Genomic DNA, 19,421 nt, shown 5'->3' with positions numbered 1-19,421 from the left:
GATGGGCCTATACCTAGGAAGGAATTCAATCACTGCCACAGAAAATTTTTGTTAAATCAAAAACATGTGAATAAGCTCAGTGGTTTATTGAACACTGGTCCAAACAGTCACCCACAGACTGACAGGCCAACTCAAGGTCTTTCTGAATATAAAGCTTTACTTTGGCAGATACTAAGTGCATTTATCTGCTGCTAAAAAACTTGTGTCTGGCCTTCTGTTTTGGAGGGAGTATAATTTTTCTTTAAAGCTGAATTTCACCGAAGTTTTTTTTGTTGTTTTTCAGATCAGGAATAAATCTTCTGCACTGCAGATTCACCATGCTAACCCAATACAAATCTGACATACTTCAAACAAAAGCATATCTTCCTGTGTTACTAAATCTGTATCTTCTAGTCTTCAAGTTGTTCTGTGCCTGTAGTAGAATTACTTAGTTCATTTACATGTTTTTCTTGCTTTGCTTCTTTTCTAGAAGTCTTCAAACACTTGTCGAGTCTTTTTAGGAATACATCTACATCTTGCTTTTTAATTCCAATTGCTGAGGCAGCATTGAGGTAAGCACAGGGATAGTCATTTGCATGTGACATAAAGCCTTTAAAAGTATAGTTATTCACTGTTTGTACAGACCCACAGGGAACAACCCTGAAACAAACAAACAAAATTGTGATTCAGTTAAAGATGTCTTGGATATTTTTATGTGATACCCTATGATGAACACATTACACTGTATAGGAACTTGTGTAAACATCTGCTAGCTCTAAACAAAATAATCTGAGCAGCCTTAGATCAGGCATTCTCCAAGTTAGTGCCCATGCATCACTATGAGTGACAGTAGTAGCAGATCCTGAATTAGCTCAAATCTGGGTGCACATGTCCCTTCCCCTCTTCAGTTAAATTATTAAGGTCTTTACTACTGGTATTATGAACTCCCCAGTGTGGGGGAAAAGACACCTGCAGCAAACTTTCTTATTCCATAAGAAGCTCTATCTATCTGACCTGCTCTGTCTCTGACCTGGGTCAGCTGACCCCTCCTTAGGCAACGTGGTGACCCTGACCTCCCCGGGATCACAATCCTGACAGCAGCCTTAGTGCAGACATCTGCTTGGCAGAGTGCACTGCAGACAAAAATGTCTGGGTTCAAGTGATTTAGAGGGCTCAGGATCCCAACTTCTTCCCACCCCTTCCTCTCTACTGCACCTCCCTTTGCCCCCAACCTATGATGTTGACCTCATATTCATTCCCTCCTTGTAGTGGATACTTTTTGCCACCGCTTTCACCTCTTCCTCATACTCAGAACCTCTACCTATCACACCCTATTTGTCAGCACTTTCAGTACATACCCATTCCCTAATCAATCAAGACTCTAATCCACATCCTTACTTGTTGAAGGAACAACTTGCCTTGCGGCTACAGTTAAAGCCTACATCAAGCAGTTAACACCAATTGATAAGAATTTACTACCTCTGTAGAGTCAGTCCCTGCAGTTCATAAAAGAGAGTGCGTTCAGACAAGTACCACTAGGATTAGCAGGTCCTTCCTCTGTCCAAGTGCTCAGACCACACGTTATGCAAAAGCCTCTATGCTACTGAAGCAGGGAGTTTGCTGTTACTACCACTGGCATTCAGCGCAAGCATAATGCAAAAAATCTGTTGAAATAAATGCCAGGTCAAATGGTGTATATACTACAAAAGAATTACTCACCTTAAAAAAAAAAAAAAAAAAAGGAAAAACCTGAAACCGTTGTATCAGGCAAAGAATTGGAGAGTTTTAACTTTCCAAATATTGAAACTTTTCAATCATTTCAGCCAAAGATGGCTGAAATTGCAGGATAAGCCAAGGTTAGGTCAGACAAATTAAAAAGAGCATCTAACTACAGTACATATAGATTTACTGTCATTCATCTGTGCAGGAAGTGGAATAATCCAAGCTAATGAAGCATACCTTCTGATGTGGAAACATTCAGCTCTGCTACAAAAAAATGACATTACATCTATGGCAGAAGTTAGCATGGCAGCAGTAATATTCAGATTAAGGAATCCTGCCAAGACAGATTTTAAATCATTCTCTTCCTCTAAAAGGTTTAAACCATAATCACTAAAAATTATTTGTCTTGCATTTCCACATACCAGTGTCTCTGAGAATAAACTCAACTCAAACTGGCTCAGGTTGCAGATTTTTTAAAATTTTCAATTTTTTTTTAAAAAACACAGTTAGTTCCAGAAAGCAGGATTTTCTTCCACATGATAAAAAGCTATGTAGGGTATTAAAAGCTTATTCCCCTGACATCCAGCACAACCATATTTGTGTTGCAATAAACAAAACAAAGATCTTTCCTAAGTAGCTTACAACTTAACTATAAGATCAGACAACAGCTGGAAGCTAAATGAAACCAAGGGGTACTAGGGAATAATGACACTAAAATAAATGGGAATAGATTATCTATTTAGCCTACCAAAGCTAACAAAGGGGGCCTCATCGCTAACTCAGGCAGGTAGACATTGTTAGCAGATACAGTGATGAAGAAGGGTATATTACTCTCTGACTCATTACTGTCAGACTGTAATCCGTAATCATGAGACAACTGGTACAAAACAAATATAGGATTTCATAAAATATGTGCTAACACAGCCCCCCAAAGTTTTCAAATTCATAGTATCCTCACCTTGCTCCAGAAACTTGTCTTGTGAAAAGCATGGATCCAAGCTGGGTAACAGCAGCATCGTTATTTTCATCTAGATTCTTCAGTGACATGGCTAAAAGTAACAAAAGGCCAGGTTAAAATTACTACAAAGCTTCTTTTTCTCCAAAGAACCACTGCAGAGGACAAGCTGTTTTCCAATAATAAAAATCTAGCCAAATATTTGTGTTTAGATACAAAGAAAAAAAGAAATAAGAATACTACATTTCATCATTTTTAATTTTCCCACAAGCTGTCACAGATGACGACTTTGGTTAAACAGTATGTAAGGCAGAGATTCTGCACAGATAGGCAATATTACTTTGGTGTCCAGCAGAAATTTTCGGTTAGAACAAATATCTTGAGTAGGAATTACATAATCTCTTTTACAGTGCTACAAAATGATGGGTAAAATAATTATAACCTGATTTACTTTTAAATCTACTTACTTATAAAGCTACATGCTAACATCTTCTGCCTGCCTTGATTACAATAAATGAGTATGTTGGACAGGAGCAATTTTGTAAAAAAATAAAAGGCCCAAGTCACTACTCTACTCTTATAGTAGGTTACTTTATTGGGTTCAATGGTTTCATCTCAACCTAAGAACAATTTAATGAAGTGTAGTGAACAATGTTTAATATATAGGAACTGTATGTGAAAGTGAATTATGAATGCACAGTATATTAGAAGTTTTTAAAAAAGATAAAACAACAACAATTACCTAAGGAAATGGGATTATGTGGTGTGTCTAACAGTCTCTCATTGTGGGCATCTGCCAGCTTTTTCAGCTCACTTGAAAGATAGGAAAACATCTCCTGGAAAAAAGATGCAATGTTTTTGTTATTAGCTATCAAACAGAGAAAATAGTACCTATTTCAGGAAACTGTCAAGTCTCCATTACATCCTACAGGTGCCCAGCTGATCCTCTTTTGATGTGTACCAAGTAAGCGGAGCAGACAATTCTCTGACATCTATAAAGGAACAGCTCCATTTCCTGAACACTGTTCTTGCCCCTCAAGCTGGTACAAGGCTCTCTATCTGGTCTAATAAATGCTCTTGGGATGTCAGTCATTCTCTCTGTGGCCCTGCAACCTGGGGAGGTAAAACCTTGGAGACTCCCACTGCACAGCAAGTCCTACCTCACCCCACTCCTGCAAGAGCTTCCCCCCGCCAAAGCTCCCCGAGCCTCAGAGAATGAACCGTTGCCATCGCAGATGGCTCTGTTATGGCAAATTGCTCCTTACCTCATTTTCTCTCTATTAATACATTCCAGACTAAAAGTAGCACATTTTGTTACCGTGTGTCACACAATCACAAGTACCACTGGTGCACAGACTTCTTTTTCTGTATGAGAACGGCAATACAGTCTCTTAAGCAGAAGGCTATGAGTACACATTTGAATGCATTTTGTTTCACACAATATAGACTCTCCCGAATACTCAGCTCTGTTTTGTGGCAAGTCCTCTTTCTGGGACCAACCCCCCCGTTCAAGCCTACTAAAAGAATTAAGATATCTGAATTTCTGCTATCACTTACTTAGATTGCACCTTTATTGTGAAAGTGTCGTAAAACTGATTTTCGTAAATGTTTTGGCTCGGATACAAGTCACACTGCACATAAAAGGCTGCTTCTCCGTATTTTATACTTCATCCGTATTTTATTTCCTCCTTCTTCCCCAGTAGTAATCTACGATAATTGCTCATGTTCTTCCTCAGTTTAATACCTTCCTCTTCACATATCATCTCAAAACACTTATGGACAGAGTGAGAATGAACACCGTTCTTCTTATTGTATCCTTTGGCTTCTTTTCGATCCTTTTTAATGCCCATAAAAAATAGCAAAAAAATACAGATACTGGGTAGTCTTTTTGAAAGATACTAAATGCCAGATTTTTCCTCTTTCTGGCCATAAAGATTGTGCTGCTCATCTGCTTCAATGTGACTGCCTGTTTAAGCATCCTCATCAATTTCTGGACCTGACAAGTGATTTTTCATTCTTTAAATAGAGTTGCCTCTTCTGTTTGTAGACCAGTATCCTGCTCTGACCTGTGCACTCTGACAGATACAAATTACAACTCGTGATCAAAATTATGTTTCTGAGCAGAACTTCCCAAAGGTCTTGTGAAACCAAATGAGCTTTGTGGTAGCTAAGTCAGAAGAATGTTTCAGCTACTCTTCTTGAGCCACAGCAGTGAACCCAGTCTCACTTCATGAGCGACCAAATGAACACAGCTCCTGACCCGGTCTTCCTTATACCATAGAATGAATTTAGTCAGAGAGGAAAAAGTATCATGTTACTGTCTACATGAATCAGGCTATTGATTCAACTATTAACAAGAGCATAAAGCTTCTGTACTACTTGCAACAACAACAAAAAATTTTGTGAGTCATCTATGGTTAATTACCTGCACTTGAAATTTGTTAAAAATAATTCTTATTTTTCAGAGGCATTTGTAAATCAAGTGATTTTATCATTTCAATTCATCAGAGTTTATTTACCGTTCACTCACAGTATGTTTCAAATGTTCAAACACTTTTGCCTTCCTTCTGGTCCCTCACGGAATATATGCACATTACTCATTTGTTATTTTCTTTCCACAATAAGCATCTCCAATGTGTTAGCCATTTTATTAGTATTTTTTTGGAATCCAAATCATAAAGTAAGTTGTGCTCCCTCTGCTGGCTATTTACTTCTACAACTAAAGCAAAGTATTACAGAAATATACATAATTATCTATATTTTAGATAATAAAGCAATACAGAAATATACAAAATATCTAATATGGAGATATTATTGGTGAAATTAGTACTGAGAAAAACCTGTACAGGAACAAATTCCCATATAATTAATTTTTGTGTGTTGTACCTAGGGAATTCTTTATTGCATCTCTTACAGTATTTATTACTGAAAGGACTGCAAGTTGGTATAACCAGTTACACACTGTATAAATGTATTAAATTAAGATTAAATACCTAGGTTACTAGATGAGCATTTACCTGCATAGGAATTTGTCAAAACAAGGTAGAATGGAAAGATGGCAAAAAAAACCCAAAACAAGTAGGTATTTTCATCAGTTTGAGGCTACCTGAACACAAATTCAAAACTTACTTTTATGAACAACACTACTTTGCATCTTTCCATTGGAAGCCCTCTAGATATTTTATAGTTTCAGAAGTTAAGCAATTTGTTGCAAAACAGATTAACAGCCTTTCCAAAAAAAGGAAAAAAGCAGTATTTCTGTGAGGTCAAATCTATAACCAACCTCTATTATAAAATATTTCTGTTATGTGGAAAATTTATAAGCACCCTAAGCAATTATATATTTTCTGTGCTAGACACTTTAAGTTTTCTCCAATGAAGCTAACTATTACGCTAAAGTTGCATTGAACAATACAATGTCAGTTAAGTTTCATTATTTAATTCACTCTTCGCCCTTAGAAACTTATCACAAAACCTCAGCAGGCTAGTGAAATGAACGCTAAACTCTGTAAAAATGTCTTGCACTTCTGCTGGTCTTTCTAGCACCTGAAACAGTAAAATACCTCAAAACACATGAAGAACAAATCAACAATGGTGTATGCATCTAATGTGCCAAATGACTCAATTATTTGGGCAAAATGGCCTACTTCCACATATGTATACAAAAATACTTTCAAGAATCATAGAATTATTAAGGTTGGAAAAGACCTTTCAGATCATCAAGTCCAACCATCAACCCAACACCACCATGGCCACTAAACCATGTCCCAAACTGCCACGTCCACGTTTTTTTGAACACCTCCAGTGATGGTGACTCCACCACCTCCCTGGGCCTGTTCCAATGCTTGACCACTCTTGCAGTAAAGAAATTTTTCCTAATATCCAATCTAAACCTCCCCTGGCACAGCTTGAGGCCATTTCCTCTCGTCCTATCGCTGGTTACTTGGGAGAAGAGACCAACACCCACCTCACTACAACCTCCTTTCAGGTAGTTGTAGAGAGCGATAACGTCTTCCCTCAGCGTCCTCTTCTCCAGACTAAACAACCCCAGTTCCCTCAGCCGCTCCTCATAAGACTTGTTCTCCAGACCCCTCACCAGCTTTGTTCCCCTTCAAAAGGAGGTTTGTAACAATTATTAAAAATATTTGAATCATACAGTATTTACAATACAAAACTATTTTTAACAGAACCTACACTACTATGGGTGACTTTTCATTTGTTGCTCCATTGTGATAGGCACTGTTCTTCTAAATGAAAATAACTAGAGGGAAACAAGTAAAGAAAAAGCCAGTAACCCCAGAGAAAAAGCAGATGGAGGTACTCAATATGCCATTAGTCCCGTATCAGGTGATAGAGAAACAACTGATGAAAGCCAAGAAACTTTTTGTGTGTGGTTGACCCTAACCTAGCTGGTTCTCACCACCCAGCTTGCTCAGGCTCCGAATCTGTAAAACTCTGCCTTCCTCCCCCTTCATCTGAAAAGATGAGATGTCCTCAGAGAACAGCCATATAGCTGTTTATGGCACTGAAGAAGCCACTGCAGAAGAGTAATTCTACAGCCTCTTTGATCTAGATAGACTGCCGTCATATGCTGTACCCAAGACTGATCTGGTCCCATCTTAAATTACTTTGCAGCAGCAGCTGTTTCTAATGCAACCATCACCACCTCTTTTCTGCTTTGCATTTCAGACTGACCAGCTGCATCTGACATGTGATCTTACCGGACCACTTGGCACACCACTTCATGCAGACAAAGAGAAGCTGCAGTGCTGACCATGGAGACCTGTTAGTACGTGCTCCAGAGCGTCCCAGTGGAAGGCTTACTTTCTTGAAATGCCGCCAAACACATGACAGAAACTGTACGTGTACGTGTGTGATACTGACATATACCACATACCCTCATATATAGATTCTCTTGAATTGTGAGATCAATAATTTCATTCTGAATTTATAATGTACTTGAAAGTTTTAAAAATAGGAAAATAATTACGGAACCTTTAAATCTTTATATCATATAAAAGTAATCCAACAGAAACTTGCCAACTTGATATGGTAACACTAATGCTGACAATCACCATGCTCATACTTTTTTAAAAGGTCTTTCTTAACAACACCGATTAACATTTTCTCTTCAGCACTTCGAAGACCTTGAGATCAGGCTCCTTGTAGGCTGTACCTCTCCAATACCTGCTTTAAGTATGTAGGCCTCTTTGAAGCTTCCATTCATACTTGGCATTTGTTTAACCACACAACACCCCTGAAGATAATGATTACATTCAGTTAAACTATCTTGCCTCCAGCCAGTCTAAAATTTGAATATGGTTCCACATATTTCACACAGGGAAAATCCTGCAGTAATCCCACACATTTGACAAACTACAGTGTAGCAAACCAACTAGACAAAAAGAGAGTAACAAATGTCTGTCTTCTTGTAACAATATTTGATTTTTCACATTGTTAATATCCAGCATTAAATGGCTTTTCTCTTATTCTTAAATTCAATCATAAGTAGAGCAGCAATATAAACTCACCCTGAACTGTACAAATAATTTATTCCTATCAGAATAATTACATCAATGATAAACTATGAAATATAAACCTAGTATTTTATTGAATTGTAAAAACCAAACAATTTGCTCCCACTCGGTCTGATTTCAAATATTTTAGATACATACTCCATAAGGTCATAAAAATTACTCCAGTTAATCACTCTTAGAAAGTATACAGACAGATGGATATAGATATAAAAAGCTCCATCACGTCCCAAGTAACACAAATACATTTAAGAAAATCAGAGTTATCTTGATCGTTAGACTGTTAAGGAAAGTCTAATGAGGAAATCCATAACTGCTGAAAACAAAACGAAGCCATCACCTCTACAATAATACCAGTATAATAGTTAGATAAATGGATTAAAAGGACCACATTGGAAAATAGTTAACCAGTATTAAACCTGAATGTAAACCCTGAATGTAGGGTCCTTGCTCTCTGTCAATTCTGAGGTGACAGCTGAGGTCTACTGTTTCTGCTATTACACAGCATAACCACTGTATTTGCCACACGTGGCCTGGTTCAGACACACAAGCACATACACGAAAATAGAGGGTTTTAGACCTGGCAATGCAGAATATGGGACACAACATAACCTGTACTGAGGAAATCAAAGGAGTTGCTACTAAAAATTAACCTTTACATAATATTATAAGTTCTTTAAAAGCAAAGATATTAATGAATTTGACTATGGATCAGCTGCCATTATCTGCATTACAAAATGACCTAGAATCCCCTAAGAGATTAAAAAAAACCCCTAAACTTCTAAACACTACATAAACATATAAAAAGGAATACTGAAAATTTAGGAAAAGTAGGAAAACATTACTGTTGGTGCTCTTCTTTTACCCTTTCTCTGGAAACATCAAGGCTAAATATGACTGTTGAAAACATTCCTTATTAGGCTTTCATATATGGCCACTTTTCTTCAGACATTTGGACAGTATGTGTGCGTTACTCCCCTGCTCTTGTCCTCAGATCCATTGCACCATTTTTCTCCTTCATATCATAACATATAATCTCATACCCTAGGACAATTGCACACTCCATGACTGCCAGCTTGTCAGAAAATCCCATTCCGTGTACGTGCTCCTCTCCCTCAAATAATCTCTTCCCTTCCTACATTAAACAGTTCATCTGTGTAAAAGCAAAACCGGGCAGGCTATTTCTTTCCTTGGTTGTACAAGATTAGTTTCTTCTCAGTAATATTCTGGTCTTTCTGGCTTGAGCTCAAATAGCCTGAAGTAACACCCATGTTAATAAGGGTAAGGTAAAAGGAGAAAGAAAAAAAAACCCCACACCTGAGGTTTTTTATAGCTGACTTTTTGTGTGAGTAGGTGTAGCTGTACCGATATAGAAAGGAGTACTCAATGTCAAGCTATAAATAGCTCCTGCTGGGAGCCTAATAGCTCTGCCTATGCTTTCACAGAGCACAGGTAATAAACTATCACTATTACATTTTTACAATTCAGGAACAAACAGATTTAAGCAAAAAAAGGTTTCTATTTCTACAGCAAATCCAATAAAAGAAACATATTTATTCCATATAAAAGGCTGTGTATATAGAGTACACTCACAACTGAAATAAAAAGACCTGAAGTTGTAAAAATATAATGCTTTATTCACCTTAGAATTCTACTTACAAGAAAACTACATGATTCAAAATATACAGCTATTCATCAAGACATTCTATTTATTAAAGAATTATTATTTATGAGTTAAGAGAATATTTATGCTGTCCATTGTGTATCTGCTACCACTGTAAATCTAACATCAAAATCAGCTTTGCAGAAGACACGATGAATTCACTCGAGATTATTTTGGAGATGAGAGTGAAGGGGCAAAAAATACAACCTACTTTTAATGAAGACACAAACCATACACGGCAACACATAAAACAGCCAGAATAAAATGTTAGAAACTGTATTGCAGTAGTGGCAAAAGTGGTAACTGCTTCCAGTGTTTCATAAGCCGTGTTTTCACTTTAGTTGCACAGATCACTTCTTGGTTGTTTCAAGGCCACTAAACTAGTTTGGTTTTCTATAGTCTAGCTATTCCTACAGGATCTCAATTCCAGTACAAAATTTCTGAATGCCTCTACAAGCAGCTAGAAACTAGTCACAGCATCCAGCAATATTGCCCTGCCAGGTAATCAGAGGCATCAGTTTAACAATTGGAACGTAGTTTCTAAATAAAATAATGGAACAGATCACGCATGATTTAAAACTAACAACTTAACAGTACTTAGTTCACAGCATTTCTTTACCTAAAACTCTCTGCAAAAAGAATGGTCTGTGTTAATACATAAAGATAGCCAAATCAGGCCTGTATTATGTCCAGAATTAAGGGCAACTCAAGATGTACAGGTTCCAACCTTAGACCGCTTGAATGTTTGTGCAATGCAGTTATAACCAACATAAAACATATAGTCTGTGAGAGGCAGAGAAGAAACCTAGCTCTGTATCTAGATGACTACCTTAAATGACAGCATTTTTCTCTTTTTGTGGCCATGCACAGTATTTTTCTCTTTTTGTGGCCATGCACAGTATTTATAACCTAACCAGAAGCTGTGATTCTCCAGAGAATGTGGTACACAAGCATTTAATTAAACACTATCATAGCACAAAGGCACAATAGGGCCAAATGAAGAAGAGCAGAGACCTCAGGTTGCCTCTGAGTGTCCGATCTCATGCTTTAGTCCTGGAAGCAGTGTGACCATGGTAACACAGCACAGTACTTCTCAGATGAAGCTTTTGTGGGCAAAATTCTACTGTATTAGACATATTTTACAACAACAAATATGAATAATGTACAAGATAGTACAGGACCTCAGTTTAGCTTTCTGGTTTGGAAAACAACATGGAAATCATGCTTACTCATGAGCACCATTTAGCCAAGAAGTAATTATGTCATACTGCCTTTCCAGATTCAGAGCTGTGAGCTCAGAAGAAGTTCAATGGCTTTCTAGACAGAAACTGGATTTACTACACAAAGCAGTTTTGCAACAGAACTTTGTTAACAGCTGACTTCAACAAAGTGCTGTTTGCCAAAAAGCTTACCTTTCTCTCTTTCAGTAACTGTTTGTAGCCACTGGCACCTAGAGACAGAAGTGTAATGAGGACATCTAAGGAAGGAGATGAAGATGCTCTTCCTGAAGAAAAAAAAAAATTTAGAGATTAAAGTGGCAGAAATAAATTTTATGTGAAAGAAAGCTGATAATCAAGTTTTCTACAGTTATTTTGTATGGATGAAATCAGTCCATGAACTACTTACCTGGATACATTTTGCTGATCTCCTGAACGAAGGACTCATTGAAGCCAGCAATGATAGCACCACCTACTGGAACCATAAAATTTTTGTCCAAGCTCTGAACAAAAGCATCTATTCTGCCTACTCGAGCACCCTTTGTCCAAAAGGAACAACAAACAACAACAAAAAATCAACAGCATACATTAGGAAAAAGGGAACATGTGGTAGCATCAGAATTACACAGCAATGTAACTGAAATAAATATAATTCCTGAAACTCTCTCAGATATTGTATTTGTGATGAAAAATTACAAATAATAGTATTACTTTTCTTAGCATTGCTCACTATTATTACCATTGTCTGCTTACATAGTACCTTACAAATTTCTATTTTGCTATGATTTAAAATACTGATTTTAAATCCTGCAAGTCTAAGTGTAGCTTGTTTTCAACAACAACCAAAAACAAACCCCTTGGAATTTAATGGGCAATATACAGTTAAAACTGTACAACCCAAAACATTTCACAGGTTCTCACAGTAAAGGGCTACAGGTTAATGCTTCATTAGAAAAGAAGAAGATTTTTCTCAATACATATATAAATTTACATAAAAACAAGCGGGCTGTGACAGCACGCCTTCTTATCTGGATCTTGATTTAGCAAGCAGCCTTATAACTTCTGATAGCAGATTTCCCAGAAAACAAAATGTCTTTATACCTAGCTACTTAGACATTCTTAGAGGGAAAAAAAATTAGATTCTGCAGTACATCTTCAATCTGAGTAATGTGCTACTGTGCACTGTACAATTAAAAAGTATGCAGCAAAACAGAACCTGAAAAGTATATTAAAGAACATACATATTAAACTATATTCAAATACATACATATTAAAGTACTACATACTAAAACCAAGAAATAGAAACAGAGCTAATGCCTACAGCAAAAAGAGTGAAAAAAGCAGATCCAACTAAACCACAGTTATTATTTCTGTTTGAATAGCTTAGTACATGGGAGATGGGAAGAAGCACTCTGAATTTGTCAGCTTTTTGATGGGAAGATGAATGACAGCAGCTATAATTTGATTTAATTGACAGGAGACCACCAGAGGAAAAGTGCGACAAATAAAATGGTCTGAAAAGCTCCTTCCTGTGATACTCTTGCAAGTTCTGTTCACACTGTGCTCAGCATGTACATATTCCTAAGTATTCATTAGTAACTACTTCCTCACAGACATTTTCTATTGCAGGAAATACATTTTTGTAAATAAATGTAAAACAAATCAGAGTTCAAATGTATACATTTGCATAACCAAAGAACAAACAAACAAAAAAACGCTCAAACAACCTCTCAAGAAGCCAAGAAAAAACAGGAACCAACACAGTAACATTCCTATTTGTAGCTTCATAGTCTGAAAAGATTGCCATTAGATACATTTCATGCAGTAAAACTCATCAATTCCACAGCCTCCTTCATGTCAGAATTTCACTAGACTTGCGCAAGTTAAATACAATGAATATGTACCAAGCACATTACAAATAAAGCATATGCCATTTTATATTTCACGTATCACTTGAAGTTTTGTCAAATTCCTTCAGTCTCTCAAGATTTAGAAATGTCAACGTAATATTCCTGTCATAATTATGTATCAAATTAGTCTGTGCCCAGTTAATAACATAATGTCTTTTTAATTAGAGAAAACAAGACCAGCATAATTTAAATTGATCCCCTGGATCCTGTTAAAAAATATCTTCCTATTCTTTTGATATGGGCAACAGAAAAGAGAGATACTGAAGAAACAGTGCATGTACTTTGCAATGAGCAAAAATGCAAGAATTCTAAGTTTCATGGCTGATCTTAAAATATTAAGAAACCTTGTTTTCGAACTAAACAGGAACAGAAATTAAATTTTTTCGAACACAACATGGAATTTAACCCAGTTACCTCAACTGTTCTCTGTGACAACAATATTTTAACAGTGACAACACCTATAAACTGTTGTTGTAGAATCTTGTACCTTCAACTGAAAATCTGTAACTCACATTCTGTTGAAGGCTTAATCCCTATTCAAGTATGATCCATTACTTCATTTTTAGTTCATAAGTTTATGAAATATTTTAAGAAAGCTTACTACGGACATTTTTCCATTACATACACTTGAACATAAACAAAACCTAAATAAATTTGGTTTTAATACATAAAAAGCACATAATAGAAGTAACAAATATTATTTTTAAGTTCTATTTCCCACTGCTCTGCTTTCTCAGAAAATTATTCAAATATCAGACACGCATGGGATTAGTCTCAAAGCTGTGAAACATCTGATAAAATTTGCTAGTCTTGTCTACAGTCAGAGATTTACTTACACCTGTTAAAAAAATTATTTGAGATACACAGCTCCTACCTGCTGGATAAGATGCATACATTTTGAAGACTGAACTCCATATGCATTGTTGACAATATGGGGAATGTCATAATTAGCACAAATCACAGCCAGTTCCTCCAGTCTATGAGCATAAAATTGTAATTTAGAGAAGCACTGATAACTGTAACTCATGTTACAAATCAGACCATTAAAAGACTGAAAGGTCTACAAGGAGGTCAGAATGAGAAAAGAAACTTTTCTTGATTAGTACCTGAAGGTAGCACTTGTCACCTTAAGCTATAAAGTAAGAAGTAAATTCTGTTAGTATTTACATATACTACAAGTCGCTGACCTGGGCTGAAATTTTTCATGCTTCACTGAAAGTTTTGTCTGGAACACAGTAAATAGATCCCAAATCATTCTGATTCAGATATAAGCATTTTTTTATACTACTTTAATGATAACTAATGGAGCTTTAGCTATTCATATTTTTTCCCCTTTCTTTTAATATTCAACCTGAAAACAGCCTAATGGAAGTTTCAAGATGTGTCTTGGGAACCAAAAGCATCATATAACAGTAAGCCTTTACATGCTTCTGTTTATTTCCAAGGACTAATATTACAACCCTTTCGCTGAAATCACACTTGCTTATTTCAAATAAACTGATTAACAGAAAATATATTCTTCAAAGGAATGGAGAGCCCTAAAATGTCTAAAGGTGGAAATCAACAAATTAAAACTTTGTTCAATTGTTTACTCAGAGATAAAAGACAACTCTTCACTCGCCTTTAGAAATCCCCAAAATCACAGTGAGCTCAGCCTGGATTGATTTCTCAGTCAAACTATGATTTATGTGGGTGCATAGATCATTTTGGGTAAAGGCCTTCAACATTTTAAACATACATGTACTTAGTATCCTTTTTTGAAGCCCTCCAATTACACTCTATTTTTTAAAAAAGCTCTTGATTTCCCCCAAACCTGTGAATATATTTTAGAAATAAAATATATTTGAAATAAATAAGGTAATATATAATAATTTAAAGTGATGATGAAGGTAATATTATCTTTTTAAAAAAACAGGAAACTTTAAATCTTAAATACATTTTTACTCTATCTCCTTCTGTACAGCCTCTCACCGTAATTTACTGACATTCATATAAAATGTGACAGAGTATGAAAACATTTTCCAAGTGTTGACATTTCTTTGTATTCTATTTCTATTACATTGCCTAGTGTCATTTTATAATGCAAAATTCAGCTGCAAACCTCAGATTAAACTTTTTAAACCTCAATCCTTAGGAAAACATCATTGCCATATTATCCCTAAAGAAATCACAAGTATTTAATGATTAGGAAACACCAGTGGTATAATGTAATTATTGTTCCTCTATAGTCAGGATATTTGGCAGGAGCTGCATGTCCAACAATTTATCACATTTATCAACATCCTGAATCCTGAACTGTGTAACATCAACAGAATACTTCAGGAAACGTAACACTACACAAGGCAATGCTTTTGCCTTTTGATCTGCTGATCTTAATCAGACTCATTCCTCACCTTCCACAGAGACTCAAAGGAAAACAGTTGCCTTCTTACAGGATTCTTTTCAAGTGCAGGTAGAGAATTTCACCAAACTGGAAACATAGAGGGTGTATTGCTATGTATGTTTGCCTTTCTCACCTCCTGAGACTTAAGGGAGCAGTAAGGTAGCTTCTACAGGTACTGAAAACAGAAAAGCCTCTTTACTTTTGCTAAAAATATTGTACTGAACAATTAGATGCATATTACTATACAGGATGAGAGTGCTACTGTTTGAAAAGAATATGTGATTAACAAGGGAAGCAAACAATTATGTACAGCACTCCTCTGCTTCCAAGGCTTAAAATGAACCATTAAAAGTGCTGCTAGTCATAGTAGAAAAATAAAGCATTAATGTAAGTTTGGCTACTACTTGAGTTCTTAAAAAGTCACAAATAGAACTTACAGTAATATTTTCCAATTTATTCTTTCTTACTCTTCTGTTTGTGAAAGATCATAAAAAAGAAAGCTTTGGTCTTTCTTCAAATATTAATGAAAGTAACAAGATACAGCGTTCTGCTAGGTACATAAACTAACTTAAAAACACACTTTTCTGCCCTTTAGGTCTCTCTTAAATACATTAGTTTTAGAGACAACTCACAGCAACAGCAGGTAAAAGACTGTCTGAGAACTGATGTCGCTTTGAGGAAGGGGGTTTATACACTAGTGAATTATTTCCATGAAGTTAAATAATACTTCAAAGGAAATATGTACACAGGCATAAAACTCTTACCCTGACCTTTTAACAATCCTAAGACACTTAAAATTTTAAAACACCACCACCACAACTAAAAAAAGCCTTACAAATGCAAGGTATTTAAAAACAGACATTTAAAATGGTACCCTCCAGAAATGCTGTATGGGATTTTCCTTCCTGTAGGAAGATGAATGTTATGGCCTTCAATAGTTGACAGTATCCTTTAAATAGAAAGTGCGTTCAAATCCTCCTATATCTGTGGTATATCATAACGCAGTGCCACTACCTAATAATTCATCTCTTAGTTGCAGAGGACAAAATAATCGCATGTCAAAAAGAGGAAGCAGATAAGGAAAAGATTCATTTACCCAAGCTATAAAATAGACCATTCAATTTTGATAGCTGTGATTTAAGTTAGCCAATAAATCTGCAAGTCAATTTCAAGCAATGTTCATAGTATTCTGACAGAATTATACAGTTTTAACTTCCCTCTAGCAACTGGCTTAGCCTATGATAAATACTGGGGGTTCTTAAAGGTAGGAAAACAGAGCAAAACATATCTTTACTCACCATGTTTCAGAATCAATAATGTTTCTTTCCTACATTTGCAAATATTCAACTAAATTTTCCAGATAACAAAGTAATTAACAAAAAAGCATGCACTGCAGAGGAACTCCAAGCATAAGTCTTTTCAATTTTGTGATAAATTAAAAACAATTGAAGCAGAACAACCGAGACACTACATTTAAAATCATGTAAAAAAGACATCTTCTTAATATCTCATACTTCAGTGTACTACATACAAGCCCATAAAAATTTACCTGTTCAGTTGCAAAACCTAAGGAATTTGCTGCTTGATACTTATTTTCGTAAGCAAATAGAGAAAGCAAGTTTTACAAGTAACAATGGTGCCAATTTTGGACAAATGACTCAATATACCAAGTACTTAAGGCACCTCTACTCCAACATGTCATCTTCAGACTGAGAACTTTTCAAATATTTCATAACCAAGCTACACATTGAAATAATGTCTCAGATACTCTATTTCCCATCCATAACTGTAATGCTCATCTCAGCTTCAGCTAGTGCTTGAATGACATCTTTGTAGCAACTATGGAAGTTATGTATACGGACATATAATATTAGGAAAGAATGCAATGTATTTTAAGCTTCTTTTAGTGGTGATTCAACAGCTGGAAATTACAAGTAGCAGCATCATACAATCCGGCAGCAAATGTTCAAACCAAGATAAGTTACAGCAGGGCAAATCATATGTTATGCTCGTACCGCACATCTGCCCTAGATGCTTCCAAGAGTTTCCTTATATCAGTATATCTTAATTAGCCCAATAAACATCAGTATAATACAGGAAAGTCAGTCAAGCAAAGATTTTAAATTTAGCTGCAGCTTTTTGTTTTTTTTAACTACATTAACAGCCTAGGAAAATTCATCATGGGCGAGAGGAGAAGAGTAGAAAAGGCAATGGTAATATTAAAATTAGATAAAATTAGCAACAGTAATATTCCAGTAGCTATGCAATACATTTCCTGGACTCTGTTTTTATGAAAGTCTACTTTTACTACTTCCATGAAATTACAAGAAAACCAGTGCCAAAGTGACATCCATTTCACCACAACAGATCATCATTAACATCTGTTATTTGACAGAAGGAAGACCTTCTGCATTATTCTCACTTTTCTAATATAATTTTCTGAAAGTGCAACATTGTTTCAATCTGCCATTTTCCTTAAGTGAGGGGATTAAAGTATCCTTACTAACTGTTGTCAGTAGCTAAGCAATTTGAGGCAGACAGACATTCATGGAAGTTCTGTTTGGTTTTTGTTTTTGTTTTTTTTCAGTAACAAATAGCATACTTCTTACAAAGACTACTTACCTGTCAGGTACCCTTGGAGCAAAGCAAGACGTTGTAGAATGCACACAAAGAACATTTTCAGGACCAAGAGCCTTGATTTTGGCCTCCACTGCTTCGATGTCTGTCCGTAGTTCATCGCCTTCTAATACATTTTCTATCACTACAGGCTCAAAACCTGATAAAAAAAAAAGCAAGACTTGAGTGTATATCATCAAATCTCTCACTAACTGTGGGATTTTAGTTCCAGTATAAATCTGAAAAATCTTCTTGCTTCTATTGTTTTAACAGATTCTTTCAGACTTGGATTAAGAACACAGAAACATAAACCGTTTGATGGTGCAGTGTCCATACAGCTAAACACTACAATAATCTTCTTGTTAAATGCTGGACTCCAGACAAAAGCTTACCTTACATTCTTTGCATGCAACACCAACAGGTTTGAAGATTTTTTAAAAAACAGATTAACCTCTTCCCTCCCAATTAAAAAGAAAGTGTTTGAGTAGCATTCTTATAAAGCATTAGCATATCATTATGATTTGGCTTTCATCATAAGCCTCTGCCTTATTCAGTCTAGAAACTTTCAAATTACTTCTTAAAAGATAAAAACGTCCATGTTTGAAAGTGAATTTTGTCATATCAAAATCCAAGCTATTTCCTAAGTCTCTTATTTTATTTTTTTAAGTTTCCAGTTTAAATTTGTATTTGCGAGATACAACAACTGAACCTCGTAAGATTGTTTCTCAAGGACACATGAGAGAAACATTTGAGAAAAGGAAGTTATCCCCTTCTTCTAAATGCTGCAATGTTTCCAGTTTTGGATCAGACTGCTCAGGGAGGATCTTGAAAAACCAGAGAGGGTCTGTCAGAGGGCTACCAAGATGGGTGCCGTATAGCATGCACAGCTGAGAAAGAAAGGCTGTAAGAGCTAGACTTTTCAAGCCTGAAGAGGCTAAGGAGAATATCTAATAGCAGCCCCCAACCATCTGAAAGGAAATTGCAAAGACAGGAGCACCAAACTCTCCTTGGTAGGATATAATAAGAGGCAACAGCAACACATTTTGCCTTGAGAGATTCAGAATAAACCACAAGAAAAACTTTTTTTTTCATTCAGAGGATAGCACAGCACTGGAACTGCTATCCAGAGAGGTTGTGGAACCTCCATTCTCAAAGATTTTCAAGATTCAGGTAGACAAAGGCATGGCTGACCTAACCTAGTGCTCAAAGAGTTTTCTTTCTTAAAGAAGTAAGCCTGTCCTGGTAGCTGCTCAAATTTCTAGCTTATAAATAAACAAATAAATCAGAAAGGTGTTGTTTACAGAATAAAACACTGGAAACCATACATTCCCTTCCCCAAACAGGTGTGGCATGGCAGCAACATCACGCTAGATGAAATGACTGTTACTTTCTTAAAAAACAGAGATGGTCAGTTTACTGAATGAAGTAAAGGAGCAGAGGAG

The 19,421-nt window shown here is 36.0% G+C and overlaps 1 protein-coding gene across 1 annotated transcript in view; it reads right to left on the bottom strand.

The window, feature by feature from the left end:
* Window positions 1-236: 236 nt before the first annotated feature.
* SEPSECS (Sep (O-phosphoserine) tRNA:Sec (selenocysteine) tRNA synthase) overlaps window positions 237-19,421 on the bottom strand; it is a gene marked incomplete at its 5' end in the record, with an annotated part of 24,325 nt that continues 5,140 nt past the window's right edge. Inside the window, 7 exons of the mRNA XM_010282796.1 lie at window positions 237-639; window positions 2,660-2,750; window positions 3,399-3,492; window positions 11,266-11,357; window positions 11,480-11,609; window positions 13,855-13,957; window positions 17,986-18,139. Of these exons, the coding sequence (XP_010281098.1) occupies window positions 390-639; window positions 2,660-2,750; window positions 3,399-3,492; window positions 11,266-11,357; window positions 11,480-11,609; window positions 13,855-13,957; window positions 17,986-18,139 (914 nt within the window). The remainder of the gene's footprint in view (window positions 640-2,659; window positions 2,751-3,398; window positions 3,493-11,265; window positions 11,358-11,479; window positions 11,610-13,854; window positions 13,958-17,985; window positions 18,140-19,421) is intronic.

This window comes from Phaethon lepturus, unplaced genomic scaffold, assembly GCF_000687285.1.
Source record: "Phaethon lepturus isolate BGI_N335 unplaced genomic scaffold, ASM68728v1 scaffold10772, whole genome shotgun sequence".
Lineage (NCBI taxonomy): Eukaryota > Metazoa > Chordata > Aves > Phaethontiformes > Phaethontidae > Phaethon > Phaethon lepturus.
The sequence above is the reverse complement of the archived record's forward strand: the minus strand, read 5'-3'. Positions and strand labels throughout refer to the sequence as shown.